Source organism: Megascapheus bottae, chromosome 38 (genome assembly GCF_031878675.1).
Source record: "Megascapheus bottae isolate mThoBot1 chromosome 38, mThoBot2.hap1, whole genome shotgun sequence".
Taxonomy (NCBI): domain Eukaryota; kingdom Metazoa; phylum Chordata; class Mammalia; order Rodentia; family Geomyidae; genus Megascapheus; species Megascapheus bottae.
The window spans coordinates 1,445,303-1,465,750 of record NC_143546.1 but is presented as its reverse complement, the minus strand read 5'-3'; the positions used below and the strand labels follow the sequence as shown (position 1 = coordinate 1,465,750).

General features: G+C 44.7%; 1 protein-coding gene across 1 annotated transcript in view; it reads left to right on the top strand.

Moving 5' to 3' along the window:
- The window catches only part of Commd10 (COMM domain containing 10), a 71,661-nt gene extending 56,052 nt beyond the window's left edge, over positions 1-15,609 (top strand). Inside the window, exons 6-7 of the mRNA XM_090325366.1 lie at positions 14,248-14,307; positions 14,996-15,609. Of these exons, the coding sequence (XP_090181492.1) occupies positions 14,248-14,307; positions 14,996-15,034 (99 nt within the window). The 3' untranslated portion in view covers positions 15,035-15,609. The remainder of the gene's footprint in view (positions 1-14,247; positions 14,308-14,995) is intronic.
- The last annotated feature ends 4,839 nt before the right edge of the window (positions 15,610-20,448 follow it).

The window sequence follows — 20,448 nt, the reverse complement described above, 5'->3', positions numbered from 1 at the left end:
CTCATAACCAGCTCAGTAGTCTGCTCCTTAATTGGGTCCTTTCAGTTTTTAGCTCTTGTGATAGCATTCATAGTATTTATAATATTTATAATATCGCTATAATATTCTTTTATTTTTTCGTTTTTTATTTTTTTTGCCATTCCTGGGCCTGGAACTTGGGACCTGGGCACTGTCCTTGGGCTTTCTCAAGGCTAGAGCTCTACCACTTGAGCCACAGCACCATTTCTGCCTTTTTTCTAAGTATGTGGTACTGAGGGATCGAACCCGAGTCTTCATACATGCTAGGCAAGCACTCTACCACTAGGGCAAACTCCCAGGCCTATCATTCTTTTATTATGTCTTAATTTTGCTGTTTCTTTTTGCTAATCTGAGATCCATACAGATGTTGAAATTAAGAGAAGGTAAAAAGATCAAATATTGTGAAGGAGTCTTATCAACCTGTTTGCAAAGAAGGACAGTCTGCTGTGTAATTTATAGAGGCCATTTATTTATCATTAACCTCTAGCACAACCCCATTTTGTTATCCAAGAGAAGTCAGCATTACTGGTTTTTACTGCAGGTTCTTGGGCAAGGCTTTCTGCTTGTCGTCCTGTTGAGAGGAGGAGGACTTGCTGAAAATGCTCCTGACACGTTTTAGTAAGGAGGCAGGTGTTTTTCCAAAGTTTCAGGGCAGATCAGCATTTTGGTTAGAAAATGTTAAATTACCAGTATAAAAGAAATAAATCATTATGTATTTCAATGGAAATTCAAAACAAACCCTCCCCTTTTTTCTCTAAGGTTGTTTCAGTATACAGAAAAATATCAAGTATTATATTAATGGTATGCAAAGCAGCAGACAAGCTGCACAAGCAAATTAACTGTCTGCTCACATGGACAGAGGTTTGTTTAAGCCTCATTCTAATTAAATATGTTTTTAGAAAATGAATGCAATTTAAAATTAGACCCCAGGTTTGAATTTGTTTTATTTTTCACAATTATATTTTGAAACAGTTTGCTGCTAGATGTTTAGAAGAAAATAGAAGATTTTTGTTTACATAATCCAGGCTTATTTATAGAACAAACATAATATGGTTGTCATTAAAATGCTTCAAAAAAGGAAGAAGTTTTGAGACAGCCTGTGCTTCTTATGGAGATTGGTAATTATTAACTAATCAGTAAGATTGCCTTTTGTATGTGTTACTGCCTGATGGAGACTTACAACATTTGATTTCATTTTTCTCATTTACTTTTTTTTTTTCCTAGCCAGTTTCTACTCTAGAGATCGGTAGCCTGTGAAAATTCGTTACTTTTAATTTAAAGATGCACCTGCATCCCAAACTGATTAAAAGCATAGTTTTAAAAGAAAAACGACCATAATGAACTGCATTTGCTCCGTACTACCTCATTTGCCAATATGACTAGTTCTGATGAAAAGGAAGCTGATTACAATGTTCAGAACTGTTTATTGAGCAGAAAGGATGAATGCAATCAGAAATCAGAGATGCACCCATAGATCTGAGCGTCCTGATGTGACTCTTCTCTTTAAAGTTTTGCTGATCCTGCCGCCGTACAGCGGCGTCCCTCTTCTGGGGGTGTCTGCGGGGCTCCCTCTGGGGTGCGGGGCGGGCTCTGACCTGCAGGGCACATCTCCACAGTGGGCGTCGTGACTAGAGGGCGTTCAGCTGCCTGTGCTCGCCATCTTCCATCACGCCTGACTCCTGCCTCTTCTCCCCTTTCATCCATCTCCCAGCTCACCCTGCATTCTTTTGTATATATAAAAGCCTCTTGCTTCCTCGCTCCTGTCACCTAGCCTTCTTCCATCCAAATCCAACTACAGCTCTGTCTTTACGTGGACTTAATTGTTCTTAAGACTCAGAGCAGCTGAAGACACACTTTTATGTAGACGTACTTGAGCGCCCCGTGGTTGAGACTCTGGTCACTCTGTACAGACGTGCAGTGGCTAATGAGCCTCTCCATCTTACCGCCTGGAGACCCATGCTCCAGGCTCTTCAGCCTCAGCTCTGACTGGCCAGTCTCGCCTCCTTCCTGTCTGACCTGAAGAAACGGTCTCTTTGGGTTGGGAGTTTGGCCCTGTGGCAGAATGCTTGCCTAGCATGCACAAAGACTAGGGTTCGATTCCTTGTTACCTCATGCATAGAAAAAGCTGAGAGTGCTGCTGTGGCTCATGTGGTAGAGCGCTCACTTTGAGGAAAGCCCAAGGATAGCGCTCAGGCCCTGAGTCCAAGCCCCAGGACTGGCAAAAACCCCCAAGCAACCAAACAAACAAAAAATGGTCTCCTTCCTTTGGCTTTATAGTAACACTAATTCATATTTTTTGAGGACTTAACTTTGTGTCGTTTATTATTTGAACATGGGTCATAATCTTCACCACAGCCTCTGAGATAAGTTGCTGTCTTCGTTGTTGTTGTTTAAGGCAGAACCTGCTGTAGGCGTTGATGGCCTGTAATTACAACTACTCAGGAGGGGCAGGTCAAACCTCAGAAATCAATGTCTGTTGTGGCCTGCCAGTTAGAATGGCTGCTGCAAAAAATCTGGCAAGAAGGTGGCAAAAAGGGAACTCTAAAATATTACTGGTGTGAGGAACGTGAACTAGTTCAGCCATGGCTAGAATAGTTCTGGAAATTTCTCCAAGAAGTAAGTATAGAAAGGAAGCACCGATGAGCCCTGTGATTTCACGGCTGCCTTCTCTGTTTCCGGGGAGGGGCTTTGTGTGGTGACGGGAACCTCTGTGAGCTGGCATGGCGCTTGGCCTGGTGTGGTCACGGGGGCAACGTTGATTCTTCCGGGCCACGAGCGTGGGGGTCGGCAGTGTTTTCTCACTTTCACTGAGGAGGCCTTCGCTTCATCCCTCACTCTACAATATTATTTTTGCAGCTATTGGAAATTGCTTCCTTAATTTCTTTTTCAGCAAATTCATTGCTGCTGTATAAAATTAAAAAATGTCATGGTTTTTCATAGGCTGAACTTAAATTGAATTAACTTATAAGTTTTAACGATTTTGATGTGTTTAGACTGTATTGTGTGTGTGTGTGTGTATATATATATATATATATATATATATATATGTATATGCAGAGAGCAGGGTGGGAAATAGCCAGGTCCTGCTGGCTCATGTCTACAATCCTACTGCAGAGGCAGAGATCTGGAGGATTTAGGTTCAAAGCCAGCTTGGGCAAAATAGTCTCTGAAGTTCCGTCTCTAAAATAACCAGCAAAACAAGCGGGGCTGGAGGTATGGCTCAAGTGGTAGAATGCTAGTTAAACAAGCAAGCTGAGCAAGCACACGGCCCAGGGTTCAAAGCCCTTCACTTACCCTGCTGTGAGGGTGGGAGGGGAAGCAGATACTATTTCACAGGTTTGACCAGATGTCATTCAGGCCCAGTTTTGACTGTATGCATTGCAGCCATAGTGTTGTATAGTATTGTAGTTGGTTCTCTTTTGTAACTACAGTTACTAGTCAAGATACCCTTTCTGCAGTTTGAGAGTTCATTCCCCAGTGTCAGACTTCACTGTTACTCTTCAGCATAGACCGCACTGACTGCAAAAAAAGAAAAAAAAAAAAAAGTATTTTCTATGACTCTCAGTCTCCTGGTTCATTTGTCCGAAGGGGAGAGACGGTTGTGGACAGAGCCCGATGGGACAGGAATAGCAGCCAGCCCCTGGTGTCCACACAGGAGCAGCGCTGCCACCTCTGCAGTGACGCCTGCCCCAGCCATCCACACGGCCCTGCTTCTCACTCGCTTTGCTGAAAGTGTGTTTTTCCTCGTCGGGAGCTTGATGAGGGAGTTACCACCGTCAGAGTTATTATACATAATGTCTCAAGCTCCTTGAAAAATAAGAGTCATCTAAATGCAAAATACGGTTCGTCCTTTTCATCTGAGACATCATCCGAGTTTTTTTTTTTTAAAGTCTGTACTATGTAAAGGACATAGATTCGTAGAAGTTACTCCTAAATTTTACTTCCTGAAAGTGTCAGACACTGGCTATGTTCAAAGTGGTTGGCATCTCCTTTTTTTTTTTTTTAATGTGGTCATTGAAAAGGGCAGGGAAACTTGTTGTAATATTAATGCTATGGCTTAATTTCTGGATCCCATCACCAGTGAAATGAATTTCATAGGCTCGTTTTATTGCACACAGGTTTTTTTACGGCCCACATTTTTACTGCTTCCAAAACAATAACATAATTCTGCATTTTTGCTGGTCTGCATTCCAGAGGCATTTCACCTAACTGTAGCCGGCAGTTGCATTTCAACACAACGTAATGTTTGCTGGAGAAGGAGACCAACCCTACATGCTCTCTCTGCAGCAGGCTTGTTCCACTTTGTCCCAGATCAGGCTTTCCTTGCACTTCCGATTCTGCTGGGAGCGACCTCAGTTGGATACATAAATGTCCCTCCAACACCCACCCATGCGTTTATAAAGCCATCGACTCTTCAGCTCTACAACAATTTGATAAACAATTCATCAAACTCTGTTTTTATATTTGGTAACCCAGACCCCAAATCCTTTCTGGGTTAAGGAGATTTAACCTGTCCACCCACCCTGGCCTCTTGGGCAAACTAGACCCCTGGTGAGATTCAGTGTGTGTCTACATTGAATCCCAGCCATATGTGTGGAGCGTTCTGCCTTCTTTGCCTTGTCCCGCCCTCTGTAACTGTGTTTCAGCCATATGTGGCCTGTAATCAAGAAGCGATGTTGGATAAGTGCACTCACCAGTGGGTCCTTTCTGAGGTCCAGATAGGAAGTGCCTCTGAAATGTCTTCTTCTAGCATTGTGGCAAGAGTCCCTCAAGCAGCTTCAGATCCAACATTCTTACTAGAACTTCTTAATGGGGTATTTAAAGGTTTGTTTTATTAACTTGGCCCAGGTCAGAAAACTCATTAATATTCCTGATTAGACTAGAAAAGCACTTAGCCTCTAATCATGAGCAGATACAAAACATGAAGCCAGATTGTGAGGCTGTGCCATGCTCTGCGTCACTGCAGTCAAAGACCACATGTACTGTGCAGACGTGGCGTGGCCTGTTTGTGAGGTTTTCCCATCCAAGCCTGCAGCTTCTTACTTCTCTATGTAGGTAGACTGGCATTCTAAAACGAACACGCCAATAAATTTTTATTGAATTCATGTGAATGCATGAAATACTTGGAGCTAAGCAGTCATGGTTCAGAACACACACTAATAAATTATAGAGAAGAGACAAAACTTAGGAGCATAATTTTCTCTCAAAAGTAACGCTCTAGCCAGGCGCCTGGTGCCTCCCGCTGAAAAAGTTTAGCTATGCAGAGGCTCATTGTTCCAAGCCAGCAAGGGCAGAGAAGTCAGTGACATTCCGTCTCCAAAATAACCAGCTAATGGTTGAGCTGGAGGCATGGCTCAAATGGTAGAATGCCAGCCAACAAGGCTGAGGCCCTGAGTTCAAACCCTAGTACAGGGGGAACAATAACCAAAAAAATCAGTCTTAAAATTACACGTCTTTTCTTCTAAAGAAGCTGACGTGATGGAAGCCATTATTAAAGATTGTGACATTTATGCAAATGTAAACGGCCAGTGATGGACCCTTCATCCCAGACCCGTGGTGTAGCGGTCACTCTCGGCAAGTGTCCTGGCTGGTCTGTCCGTGGGAGCCGAGTGTTAGACTGCCGCGAGGGAGGCCTGGCATTCCCACCCTTAGAGGAGCAGTTACAGCTGGTTTATATTCTTGGGCTTGCATTGTGTGACCCTGGCCCGGGAGCAGTGAGGTCACTTTTGGTAAATAGAATGAATATTAGAAGATACCTGTTTACAGAAGTGGCTGGCAAACTTGCTTTTATAAAAGGCCACACGGCTTTGGCTTGCAGACTGCACATCTCTGTATAAAAGCAGCCACAGGTCCTCTGTGAATGAATGAATGAACGAACGAATGAATGACCAAGTGAACATGGTTCTCTTTCAGTAAACCTTTGTTTAGGAAACCTGACAGCAGGTCACATTTGGCCTCTGGGCTGCAGCTTCCCAGCTGGTGGTCGCTTGATGTTTGCGCCTGGTATTCCAGTCTTCCCTGCCTGCCGCTAAAGACACTTGTGCCTGTAACTTTGTCCTTGTCCTTGAATCCAAATAAAATCCCACTCTCCTTTCTCGAAGTGGGCTTCTTGGGAGCTGTTGACACCACCATCACTCTTTCCTTCCTGGAGTTCTCTCCCTTCAGGGCTGCGAGAGCACTTCCTCTAGTTTTTATCCGGCCTCCCCAGGCACCCCTTTAATTATAAGTGTGCTTTGGGGATGTCTTTGGGATCTCCTTGGCAGTGTGCTGCCATCACTGGGGCTGCTGAGGGCTCCCTGCCTGAGGAACCTCCCGCTGCTATCTGTCTGCAGCCAGATCTCTCCCCAAAAGGCTTGTGGAGCCAGAGGCCTGCTGCTTTCTTTGCTCCATCATCCAGCCGTACCTTCTAATTCAAATCGCATGCCTAGTGTAATTCCCACCCCCACCCCGTCCCGCCCTAGGCTTGCACCCCAAGAGTCTCACTTGGGCCTGCTCCTTCATCCCTCTTACACACTCACCTCACCGAGCCCCCTGGGTCCCAGCCCATGCACGCGTGTTCAGGTTCCATCCCCTGTGCGCTGGTAGGCGTCCCCTCCAGTCTCTCTGACTAGTAGGAGTGGCCCTCTCTCTGGGCCCGCCCCCGATTAATTGTCTTTCAGCACCCAGATCAGCTCCTACTCCTCCTGGGAGGGCCTCGTCCATCTGTATTCTGCACTTTGCTCATTGTGGCACCGACGCTTCTTGGTACTCCGTGTGCTGGTCTCCAAGCTCAGGGAAGGAGAAGGTCATGGGCGTTGTCTGTGTCACTGCTGCGGTCCTAGGCAGCTTTCCACCTTACTAGTAAGTGAGTGCTGAGAGCCCTGAACTGGCCCCAGTGTCCTCAGACACACCGTGTTGTCTACAGAGCGAGGCAGCAACACATGCCTGGTGAGCTGAGCTTGCAAGGTCAGATCATGGAGGTGTGTACTCAGAAAGGCGAGTGAGTGGGTGAGCGGGTGAGCGGGTGAGCGAGCAAGCGAGCAGGCTGGCCATCCGTCCCATGGCTGCTTCCTGCAGGGCGCCAGTCCCGAGTCTCACTGTGGCAGCAGAGTGCTGCTGACCAGGGGCGTCGCATGCATGTGGACTGGCAACCCTTGGTACCAGTCAAGTGCCACTTACAGAGGCGCCCAGCCGTACTCAGTCACAGCTGAGTGCCTGCACCGGCAGCCACACGCGCCCAGGAGTGTGCGGAGATCCCTCTGCCCACGCCGCCTTCTAACCAAACCCTGCCTCCTACAGGGAAAGCTAGAAAATAAACGGGACGTGATGGGCTCCTGGAAGGCTGGCTGCTGCTTTCAGGTGGTTTTTTTTTCCATGAATTCTTTCTGGAGGTAGTTTTGCAAAAGCAGAGTGAGCACCATCCCCTTCTCAGTTTCTCTTAGAGCCTACAAGTGTTCTCAGAATGGATAGGTAATGTCGATAGCTTAATCCTTTGAATGGTCTTCCACAAGCACGCTGTTAATTTAGGCGTGTTCAAAGCAGTAGTTTAGTAATGAAAATTACACACATCTCCGTTAGCATCAGCCTTGTAAACAAAATGCCCTACAATGGTGTAACGCTCTACTCTCAGCTCAAATACTCTCTCTTAAAGAGTTATCACCGGCCTCATTTCTGCTGGGTGTATCACCTTGAAACATGCGTACAGTGGTGGAAAAGTAGGGCTGCTGATGTTTCTGGCAGCTGAGAACTTGCAGTGTCATTACAGAGTATATGTCTTATAAAGAAAATAAAGGAAAATGCTAACCATGATTGAGGTGAGACCTGCTACATCTAAAGCATGGTTTGATAGCCTCAGAGTCCTTCAAATGTGGCATTCGTCCCTTGTTTTTAGCCATATTACTAAATATATATATTCTAGTGTGCTGAGTGAAATTGGATACCATTTTCACTAAACCCAGTCGCACAGGGATTACGATTGCTCTCTACTAATAGAAGAAGCTAAAGATCTGAGAAGCCTGGGGATGGGTTTAAGTTGGGTCTCTCTGGCTGGAGAATGTTTGGTCCCCACAGTGTCCCTGAAATCTCACACACATGAGGGAGCATGCATGAGTGCAGGTTTCACGGGAGGTCCACTACCTGATTAGAATTCCGGCTCTGTCCCCGGCTGCTGCAGGAGCTGAGGTTACCTCATCTCTGAGCTTCAGACCCCTCATCTTAATGGAGATGATAATCACACTTAATGGGCTAGATGCGAGAATTCAATTAGTTAATAGGTACAAAGCACTTAGAGTAGTGGCTGGCCCATGGTAAGTGATATGTTTGCTATTATTACTTAAATTATTATTTCTGCTTGGTTCTGTATGGAGTCTTCCCCCCACCCCCTCATCACTTGAGCTGGTGAAACATTAAACCTTAGAAGCGTCTGTCATAATGTCTCAAGAGTATCTAATAGACAAAAATGAACAGATGTTTTTCCTCGTTCAAGAAATGTAGATGGAAGGGGCTTGGGTATGGTTCATGGGTAGAGTGCATTGTTAGCATGTGACAGACCCCTGGGTCCAGTCCGCGGCAGCCTGAGCCCCAGGCAGAGAGGAGGGAGGGGGAGGGCGTGTGCCGAAAGCCTCCTGTGTCCACTGTGTCGGTGTTGTACCTTAGAGAGTGGCCATGATAGGTGTAGGCTCAGGTGTGGCACTACCCTGGAGCTCAACGAACACGTGTTACGGCTTGAACACCTCTGTAGTAGGTCGGCATAGGGACTAAAAAGGTCTGTTCCCTGTGCCTTAGGTAGGTCAATGAACACCTGGCTTCCAGGAGGAGGTGGCATTCCAGGAGTCATTATCAGAAAGAAGAAGGAAATTATAATACATTATTACTTCTTCAACAAAGCATGAATCCAGAAGCATTTTCTTCCCTGTCAAAGATGTTAGCACTGCTTATTATATGTTGTGTTTGGGCATCGTGGGTTCATGCCTGGTTTTCTTTTAACTCAGTTTTAAAATCTTTTAATGGTTCAGGTGCTTAAATTGGGGCCTGTCTTGGGCTTAGTGGAAGTTTCGCTGTTGAATACTACAAAAGGTAAACCTTTGAGCATAGTGAATGAGTAAACTTAGTCACGAAGACCACATTGTGTGGTTGCACTTAAAACTGAGGTTGTTTTAAGAAAAGACAACAAATTAGATTGCCATCTGTCAGGGCTGGAGGCGGGACCAGACGAATGGATGGGGATGGTAGCAAATGGTAGTAGTTAAGAAGGCATGAGGCCTCTTTTGGAGGCCGTGAAAGTATCTAAAGTTAATTCAACCAGTGTTACTGTCCAGCACAGTGTCACTGTCACAGCTAACCCTCAGAGTCCAGGCTGAACTGCCTGCCCTTGCTCCCGCAGCTCAGGTCACAGTGCTGTGCCACGGACACCGTCTTACACAAAGCGCAGGCCTCGTTCCTTACCTCCTGATACGCGAAGGGTCATGGAGACACCTCAGTTTGTATCATCAGTTCCCGATGACGTGAACGTTGCAAATCGTGCTTGCAGGGCTCTCACCTGGACAGGAAGATGGCTCAGTTGCCGTCTGTCGTACGGGAACATTGCCAGTAGAGGTTAACTGTGTTCCCTGTGGACAGACAGTGCCTCAAACTAACCCGGTCCCTCTGTCACAAGTATTGGGAGTAAAATAGGTATTTTCTATTACCTTCCAATTAAGAGTGGGCTGTTGTATGATTATGTAATATAATAAACATAATAATACGAAGCATTTTCATTTTAATGAGATAGAGCTTCCAAGTAGCTAATAACAAGTGTAAATTGTCACTAAATTGTGGAATTAACACTTTCTTAGGTGTATGCTCTATTCTTCTGTCCTTGAAGACAGCACAAGATAGAAAGGGTTAAGCCAGCATATGTTTTTAATTACCTTTCTCTTACACTCTGAATCACACTAGGTTATTTAATTTTGATGAAGTGGCTCCCGAAAGTACAAATGAATCATACAAGGAAATTCAATAAAGTGATGTTATGAAGAAGAAAGAAGCCCAAATTGTGTACTGAGCTCACAGTCATTAAAATTGCACACTGGGAAAAAAACCCAGGATTTTAATTTGGTATTTGTAATTTACCTAATATCTCTCAGGATACTAAGACATGTTTTGTGAAGTAATGCAGCTATTCCAAATGAAGATACTTCAGTGGCAGATAAGTACTCTTAATTATAAATTAAAATATCTGGAAAAATACAGCATCACCAACAGGCTCATTTTTAACAACCATTGTTCCTAACATAATTTCTTACCATGTAAGGAGTGTCGTGAAATCATATTCAGAACCTGTTATCTTGCTGATTATATTCAGCAACCATAGCTAAATATTTCAGGACCAAGGCTGAAAATCATGATGGCATATGGGCACACACAGTGAATTGCAGTTGGCGAGTGCTATAGGAGGTGCGTTCTGATTGGCTTCGAGGTCGCGATCTCTGCTCATGCATAGCATGGTATGTTTTAAAGAAGGAAATATTTTATCTGTGCAAGAGCAAAGCAATCCTTTAGCTAGAATGAAGACCATATGCAGATGCAAGTGAATTCTACCAGTCAAAATAAGTGTGTTTGTTAAACGCTTAGTGAATACTCTTTTCACGTGTACTCTTATGCAGTTTTGGGGGATCCTGATTTTTGATCAAAAAGAAAAAAAGATGAGCCGGGAGTTTGGCTTACTGGTGGAGTGCTTGCCTAGCATGCACGACGATCCGAGTTCAGATCCTCAGTACCACATACATAGTAAAAAGCCAGAAGTGGTGCTGAGGCTCAAGTGATAGAGCTCTAGCCTTGAGAAAGCCCAAGGACAGTGCTCAGACCCTGAGCTCAAGCCCAGGACTGGCAACAAAAAAGAAAAAGAAAGAAAAGAAAAAATATTTGTTCTGGTGACAGCCAAAAAAAAAAATACATTTTCTTCTTTATGTAAAACCCCAGATCTCTAGTTTAAACCCGTCTTTATGTGTAGAGAATCAAAACTTAGAGCTTAAGTACTCAACGCCCTCGCAGTGCCAGCAACGGCCCCGGGGCCTACAGAGAGCAGAGCTACCGGGCCTGGGTGCCAGCACTGGGCCTCATTGGGTCTGTTGAGTGGCTTTGGGGAGTGGTGGCTTTGGGGAGTGCTCTGTGCCGTTTCTAGCCCACGTATTGAGGCAGGCGTCCTCTCCCGACCTTCCTTCCCTTTGCCCAGGCCTCCACGCTTCCCTCACCTACCGAGAGCAGGGCAAGCGGGGAGAGGGGCGCATGACGGAGTGGGCCTGGTCACTGGCTGACACTCACTCACTCGGAACTAGAATTGCGAATTAGGCAGTCATCACATCATGGGCATTTGGATGACTTTTCCCCGTGTCTTGTGATGTGTTGGTTTTGTTTTGCTTTTATTCATGTAATCAAGGCCAAAAATATCCCACAAAACTTTATTTCTTTCAGAATATTTTTGAGAAATTCAAGAGTTCAGCCTCACATGACACCAGCTATAGTCACCAAAAGTTTGGCCCTCAGCACAGCCTGTATTTACACGTCGCTTAAGCTGTGGGACGGAAGGGACTGTGCTCGCATGGGTAGTATTTTCTGGGTTCCCCTGGTCAGCAGGTGGGAGCGCTCAGGACCTGTCCACCTCTGACCCTGGTCAGCCCCCGACCAGCCCCGTGATGGCTTAGTCTGCCCATGTTGTGTGCCCTTGTTCAGGAGACCAGGTGGCCCCACCAAAGGTGCACGTATCCTCCCCCACAGAGCTGATCCTCCCTCATTCCCCCAAGTTAGGGTCTCGGTAGCAAAGGGCAACCCCCTCCCTCCCGCCTTAGGATTGCTGTTCTCCTACACACAGCACAGCCCGCTTCTCCTTAATGGGTTATGGAAAGGCTAAACATGTCCCCGTCTCATGGCTTACTAGGTCTGGTGGGGATTGAACTAAGTGAAGACCATCAATAAATACTCATGTAGAATGCACAGAAATCTATGTGTGAAATGTATGTGTATAGGAATGATATGTATAGGCGTAGTCCCTTAATAAATAATGTCTAGGTATTTTTGTTTTCTAAATCTAGTAAGACTTGACGTGTTATTTTTCCTAAAAGGAAAAAAAAAGTCTTCACCTATCATTTCTACAACCTAAAAGGAAACTTCCTCTTTAAGTCTTACTAGGTTCACCTAGGCAAGAGATTAGTACTGTTTCTTTTTCTGGAATATTTTACTGCCTGATTTTCTAGGTGAAAGGGTAATTGTAGCATTTCTAATTCTGATACACAGTTGAAATTTAAAAGCTAAGTGATATAATTTTGGGGTCAATTCTTATCTAGTTTATATTTGCATTATTTAGAAGATATTTCTGCTTGGATAGTTTGTAACAAGGTTAGTGCATTTCTGTCTTGAAAAATGTATTTGTGCTTCTAATTCCTAACTAATGGGAAAGCAAAAAGTGTTTTCAGTGTCAGATTCCATCAAGTTGAGCCTTTCTGAAGACCTGAGTCGATTCTATTTCCATGGAATGTTGCTAATGGGTCTGTGCAACTCTTTGTAGGATTACAAATTTTAAAATAAAGGGGAATACATGAACAAGTACATTTTCTTTCTTAAGACTTGAGCAGAATCTTAGTCATTGCGCTTTCATTCTCACTTTGCCATGTTTTTAGATCAGCTACGTAAGTGTGCGTTGGGCATTAGTAAGATTGGCTTAGATGTTACCGGAGTGACTATTCTGAGTTGGAATTTGTAATCTTACGCTAATGAGTCTTCCTGCCTGGGTGATTTCGAGGAGTTGTACAGGACAGTGGAAGACTGAAGGCATATTTTAACATACGTTTCATTCTTGCACTAACATCCACTGTACGTTTCAGCATGCTATACAGAAAACACGTGTGAGCCTGAACATGTGTTCTGTGGACCCACTTGCTTGCCCTACCTGTTGGAGTGGTACAGGCCCGGTCTTGGGCTCCTTCTCTCACCTGTACTCCTGTCGTGGGCAGTGCCATCCACCACCCCCAAAGGCATCTCCCAAACACATGAAGCTCATGGTGCCTTGCCATGCCCAGAACTTGGGATGAACTGAGGTCTTCTATTGCCCTTCTCTAGCAGAGAGGAAAGGCAGTATGTAGTATTTCTAGATTGTGCTGGTTAAACCTTAGTGGTGTGTGCCAATTAGCCAATTTGTCTTTCTCATGCAATTTATACTTTGAATAATTTTATAATTCCTTAGGGGCGAGGCCAGTTCTATAAGACGTAAAGACTTAGGTTAGTGTCGGGGGAAAATGAGCAGCTGTTCGCTTGATTCTGGGATCGGGCTTCCTGAAGAAGGGGGATGGTATTTCTTAGTTTAGCCCCAGTGGGCTTTCCTGCTTTCAATACAAATGGAAATGGATTAAACAGAAGTGTCCACACATGAATGCCTTGTTGGGCACAGGCTAGCTCTTCTGCTCCCTGGCCCTCCGTGTGTCCTGGGGCACAGCGGGCGGCGGTCTGTATGAACTCTCCCCTCCCCGAGGGGCCCGGAATAGAATGAACGCCTTCCCGTGATCCTTAGAGATGAATCCACCAAAGGCTGTGTGGTCGTTAGGTGGCCTTCGTTTAGGGTTGCGTGTGAGGACACCATGCTACTTCACCACCACACATGCCACACAGGGCCACATCATCAGAAACACACACAGGCTAGCACACGTGGATCTGTCTACAATACACATTTCTCCAGTGCGCGGGCCGTCAACTGGGGGAAGAAGGTCTTTCCATCCTGGCTTTGAAGCCGTTGTGCTCCAGGTTCCCTTCTGCTGAGGGTGGACTTTGGGAGGCCCGCGATCTCAGCATGCTCACATCATAACTGGCGGGTGGCAGCCAGGCCTTAATGGCAGAGTGAATTCTATCAGATAGGCCGCCTCCAGTGTCTCTGTGTAATGATCTTTACTAGATTTCAAATGGACTGCTGAGGAAGAGGAAATATAATCTCCTGTATTATCTTTCTTGAGAAAGAGGCAACAGTGAAATTGTTCTCCTCCTGGAGTCTAGGTCATTAACCCTTGTGGAGCCAGCTCGAGCAACACATGACCCTAGCACAGAGACCTCGTTGACGTGGGGTGTTGCTAAGTGAGCTTGTGTGGTTCCAGAATCCGGGGATTGAGTAGAACTGGTAAATGTTTTCAAAGAAAAACAATCCCACTCAATAGCATTAGAGCATTGTTGGGAGAAGAAAGTTGTACATTTTGTGCAACTAAGTTCTTTCTTTGCTTTGCTTTTTTACAGGAACTGGATAAAGTTCTTGTGGAATTCAGTCACAAAGAGTTGCTCGATTTCTATAACAAGGTTTGTATTGTTAAATAACTTTCTGTGTGTAGTCGTTTCTTCATACTTTTGATTTTTAAAAATGTTCCTAAATGCCATATTATGGAGCTGGTTCTTTAAACCTCTCTATAAACACCTTGCATCACACAGCAGGAATCATAGCTGAGATGAAGAGAATCTGAAAACAAAATGAGGAAGAAAATTAAAATGGCTTTAATTAAAGCAAAAGCTCTAGTGCATCTCTGCGTGACACCTAGCCACTGTGACACTCTCTGTCATGAGCATGGGAAATACTTTAGTTTCTGGGCCCAGGGGTAAAGGAAACATGGAAAGGGAGAGGCCGGATTTGTAGAGATTTGTCTGGAGTGTATTTTGTGTCTCTTTCTGAGTGCATTTCCCCTTCCCCCGACATTAAAATCTCATCATGTACTTATAACCTAAAATACAATAGCTGGGTGTGCTTAAAACAGTAGTTCTTAGAAGTCTTCCTCTCTGGCAGACCCAAAGAATAAATGGCAAGCATCAATGCTATCTTTTCATAGAAAGAAAAATACTCTAGGTGCTGTTTTCATTGCTGTGTGAGTGGATTTAATAATATGCATAGTTAGCAGTGCCATTCTCTCCCCTTTATTTGCATGTTTCTTCACAATACTTCCTGTGTGCACTTGCCTCTCCCTTCACCCGCGTCTCTCTGTGGTCTTGTGAATAGCTGGAGACCATACAAGCACAGCTGGACGCCCTCACATGACGCCTGGAAGACCGGGTCTCCATCACATTCCTGCCGCTTCACTATTCTGCACTGAAGAGAAATTGCCTGGCTCTATTTTCTGGAGGTTTCAGTGACATTCCCCCAACAAATTAGATGGCCCGCCACCTTCTAAACCAGTTAGCAGCCGGCGGGAGCACTGCTGGGAGCACTTTGTCTACTTTTGTGAGCCGGTAGCAGTGGTCAGACAGACGTCAGAAGCGAACGGCGTGGCTGTTGTGTTGGTGCTTACTGTCTCTCCTGCTTATCCTGTACCTGCCCGACGCCGTGCAGCGGAATGTACAACTGCGCCTCCACCATCAAATACATCGAGTACATTTTCCTGTGATAAGTGTACTTGCTTGATAAGTAACACAGGAAAGAGATTTACAATAGATCTAGCAGTGTGGGTTCGTTCTCAGATGGGCTTCTCTGTACACTTGAATCTTTCTCTCTGAGCTTAATGAGTTAATCATAGCTTAGGTTTTGTGTGCTTTTCTTTGAACTGCCAATTAATGATTCACTTTATAACATGGGTGACAGATTCAGATCATGAATAAAAGTAATTGCAGCGAGTCCTCAGTAGATATGCTTTTTAAGTTGTTGTGTTTTTTTTTTCTGTGAATATTAAGTGGCGTGGGATTATTGGAACTGGCGTCCAGCATTTCTCACACATGTCCTATTTTAAGATGTGTGTGTAATACATAGGATAATCTTTGTAAAGAATCAGCTGTGTTTTCTTGGTATTAAATGCCTGTCTCATACTGTTTCCAGGGGAGGAGGAAGGGGAAGAAGAGTTGAAACAGACTTCACATGAAGACATTTGAGTTCAGGAAATAAATCCATTACAATTCAGACAAAGCACAGTTGTCATATGAGGTATCCAGATAATACACTATGTTGTACGTCTTCAAATAAATATAGAATTTATACCCACGCTTGTTTATACACGTATTTGTATGCCATTGCTTAGAAAACTTGGAAGTGTGGGTTCAGAAGCGAATATTGCTGCAAGTAGTTGATGGATTTTTGAAGTTTTTAAAGTCCACCTTCCATTGTTAGCATGTCTCTAGGCACGGGCATAATGGAACTCGACTCGTTTCCTGTGTGATTTAGGGGTCCAGTCCTCTTCCCGTCCTTGTTTTCTTCTTCAGATCCTCCTCTCTCCTTCTCCCCCGTCCCCCAGTAACTGGGTCTACACGCTTGCACCCCCCCTTACCTGGCCTTCTCTTTCTCAGCTTTCTTCTGCCAGTTCCCAGAGGTAGCTACCTGAGGCCACAGAGGTAACACTTGGTAAGTATTTCACACCTCCTGATTTGTGATCGTTCGAGAGGTGTGACTCCCAAGGTGAGTTTGTTAGCCCCTCCTGGCAGTGGCCGCAGAGACACAGAAGCATTTTTGTTGGCTTAAGGGCCAGTGTAAGTATCCTAAGTTGTGTGTGATTTTTCAGATGCATTCTGTGTTGTTTGTGCAATGATGAATCACCTTGTGATGCATTTCTCAGAACGCGTTCTCATCTACCAGTAAGCAAAGTGTGCCCCTTGTCTTTTGTCTGAAGACTTACAAGTTGCTCATTGGACATAGGAATCATCATATTTACTGCAAATACTGGTAATTCTTCTCCTATTATATGTGATTATGAGATTTGTTATTTCCCAGTTTAAATAAACAGTCTAAATTTTAGTGTAAGTCCCATTATCCATAAATGGCCATTGATGGCATTTTAGTAGAATTTTGGAGTTTTTTTTCCTACCTACAGACTTACTCATTTTCCTACGTTTTCTAGCAAATGAAAGTTTTGCTGCTTGGAACGTGCCAGGTAAACCTTGTAGCGGTCAAGGTCAAGTAAGGAAGAGCCGTGTGCCGTGAGCTCCGGAAGCTGAGCGAGAGTTCCACCAGCAAGAAGCTGGTGGACGTGAAGAAACATGTCCTGCACACAGCCGCAGTGGCCTGCAAGTAATTCTTGCCCCACTCAGGCTTCCGGCTGAGAACCGAGCCCAGCCCATACCTTCAGGGCAGCCTTGTGACATGGTAAACAAAAGGAGCGACTAAGCTGTACCACGCTGTCCTTAGATGCTTTGCCCGTGGTGGTCAGGAAAGAATACATACATGTTTCAAGCCTTACTATGTAGTTTTTTTTTTCTAAGCTGTAGTAGAGAGCTAAAACAACAGATATGCTCATGTGTTTATATGTAAATTTGTACATAATGATAAAATTTGCTACTCAATCCATTGTCGAAAATGTGCTTGCTTTAGGCTGTGTTTCCTGAACTGGGACATTCCTTCCTACAGAATGTGAACTAGTCAGCGGTGGATAGAAAAAGCCCTGAGATGCAGATAGTGTGTTTTTCTACAGCTACAAGGCAACCCTGATCTTTGTCAGGCCAGTAGTCTCCCCCTAGGAAGTAGATTTCCCAAGCTCTTTGGCAGCTACTTTAGTCTCCCTGGGGAATTCCAACTGAAATGTGGACGTGGATTTGGGTCTGCTCTGTCTGAGCAGGTATGGATTTTCTCGTGCCTTGAGGAATGGCAGCAATAAAGAGTAGGAGGCCTGGTCCCAGCTTATTATGGAACACAACTGCAGAAGTGCCCTTGACATCTAGACTGTCACACGAGAGCTAAACCTCCTGGTTTGAACAACTACATTTGCAGTTAGATTACACTATAAGCAGTTTAGCCTCGAGCCCAGCCAATATGGTGATTCAGTGATTGTAAACGAGCAGTCATTTAGAGTATTTGTGTTTAGAGACGGCTTAAAACCTTTAGCTCCGAGGTGAACTACATGTACGTATTTAAAAGAAAACAGGAAAATTGCTTAAAATCCACCACTTTATACGAACTCTCAACTACTTAGATTCCTCATATTTTAAAAGAAGAACATGAGAATCCCTTTGAAATCTTCACTTTTTTTTTTTTTTCCTGTTTGAAGAAGAGAGGACGGTTCTGACTTGTTCAGGCTCCTCTAGAAGCTTCTCAGCAATTTAAGTTCATATCAATCAAGTTTGCTTCCTTAAAACTTTGATTTTTTTTTGCTATCATTATGCAAATAGTCTACTCAGTAGACCAGCCTCATTTAATACTAAAATTAGAAACACATTAATTTGAAGAATTTTGTAGTAAAGTTATATGCATTAATGGCATTTATAATTTAGGGGAATTTGAGGGATTTTTCTCATTGTTGCCCTGTCTCAGACACTGAAATCTTTTTGGAAGCTGTTCTATCTCTGAGGTATAAGAATGTCCCAGGGGATATGGAGTATAACACCTTAACTCCGCATGCCTGCTTTGTCTTACTTAAGATGGAAAATTACAAGTTTTATTTCAGAAGGAATCATCTGCCAAGTTAAAGTCCAGTCTGGGCTGGGAGCATGGCCTAATGGTAGAGTGCTTACCTAGCATGCACAAAGACCCAGATGCACAGAAAAAGCTGGAAATGGTGCTATGGCTCAAGTAGTAGAGCTCTAATCTTGAGAAAGTCCAAAGACAGTGCTCAGGCCCTGAGTTCAAGCCCCGGGACTGGCAAAAAACCAAAACCCAGTCTATAAATCAGTAAGGAAGAGGATGCCACAAGAATTACAGAGACTATTTCAGTCTCTGTACATGCATGTACATGCATGTATATGTACACACACACACACACACATACACACACACACATCCTCCCTAGCAAAAGCAGACTTTTTTTTTTTTTGCTAGGCCTAGGGTTTGAACTCAGGGCCTGGACACTGTCCTTGCACACACTTTTGCTCAAGGCTAGTGCTCTGCCACTTGAGCTACAGCGCCACTTATGGCGTTTTCTGAGTATGTGGTACCGAGGTATTGACCCATAACCAGATTTTTTAATGACTTGATTTTTAAAATATTTTTCCCCCAGAAGAAATCTAAATCAAGGAAAACAGTAGATGAGTAGATTTAATAGCTGCTTTTTTTAAAAACCCTTTTTCCCCCCTCAGGTGGGGGACTTGATATTTTATTTGACAAATAAAAATTGCATGTGCATTTATTCTTGAAATTGAGTCTTGAGGAACACAGTACATCTTGTGTGGATTGTTGATGGAAAAATCAACAGTTTTTCTCATCTGTAATAAATGTAGCTATGCCGGGAGACACAAAGTGCAGTGATGTATCTCAAGGCCTTTCTCCTTTTGAGATCTCGAGTGTTCCTTGTGTCCTCTTTCTAGTGCCCACAACATGTGGATTCTTCCTGCTTGTTCAGCCACACTACCTGCTGACCGAGCAGACAGCTGTCCCCGTGGAAGCTCCAGCCTCCTTCCTCACACGTGGAGAGTGGTTATGCTCTGGCAGAGGAGTGCAGTGATTTTCCAAATGACTGGAGAAAGAGACGGATGCAGCCCAGGCCGTGTGAGCTCCGTCGTGCCCCTGCCTCCGTCTGACGTGCTGACGTAAGTAGTGTGTGGACACCAGCGTGCTTAACAAACGTTGGCTGAGCGGCTTAAGGGAGTACACAAAATGCCTTTTATTCTCCATCTCTCCCCCCGTATGCCCACAGTACTCTGCATTCTTAGAGCTACCGAATTACTACAGACCTCAAGTTGAACAATTGTAGTTCTCAGACTGCGTAAGCCCAGCACTTTGGTAATTCCGTGAAGGAATCCTTCCAAGCCACCCATCCCTGTCTCCCTCCACAGGGGATGGACGTGTGGAGAACAAAGCCCCAGAACCGGCGGGAGATGCAGATTCCTGCCACCCGCAAGGCTGGAGCAGATTGTCGCACTGCCATGAAGGTTCAGGAGAGTCATGAGGTGGACCGAGGCATGTTTCTTGGCTGTGATGCCTCAGAGATGAAAACAATGGCCAGTGGAGTGTGGCCGCCGTCTGGCGACATTCCTTCAGCGACTTGGGGACAATGTGCCAGGCAGTTCTGATTTCATTCTCAGGAACCACGCCTCATGCAGTTGCCTTGGACCTATAGATAGATAGATAGATAGATAGATAGATAGATAGATAGATAGATAGATAGATAGATAGATGGATGGATGGATAGATAATAGAAGAGAGGTATTAACAATCATTGCTACTCCTCATGTTTTTGTCTCCTTTTCCCTCCCCGGCCTTGGACCCTTTTCCTTGGGCTAATGCTAGTCCCATAAATGCATCTTCCACTTTTGGATTAGTGTATACCTAAGGGTGTACTTTCAGTAGCATATATACTCAAGAAAGTCTGAAAACTTGTTATATGGTCAGTCATGGGGCCTGAACTCTGGGCCTGAGCGCTGTCCCTGAGCTCTTCAGGTCAAGGCTACTGCCCTACCCCTTGAACCACAGCCCCACTTCCCGTTTCCTCGTGGTTAATGGGAGAGAAGAGTCTCACAAACTTTAGTGCCAGGGCTGGGTTTGAACCCGGATCCTCAGATTTCAGCCTCCTGATAGCTAGGAGGACAGACGTGCGCCACTGG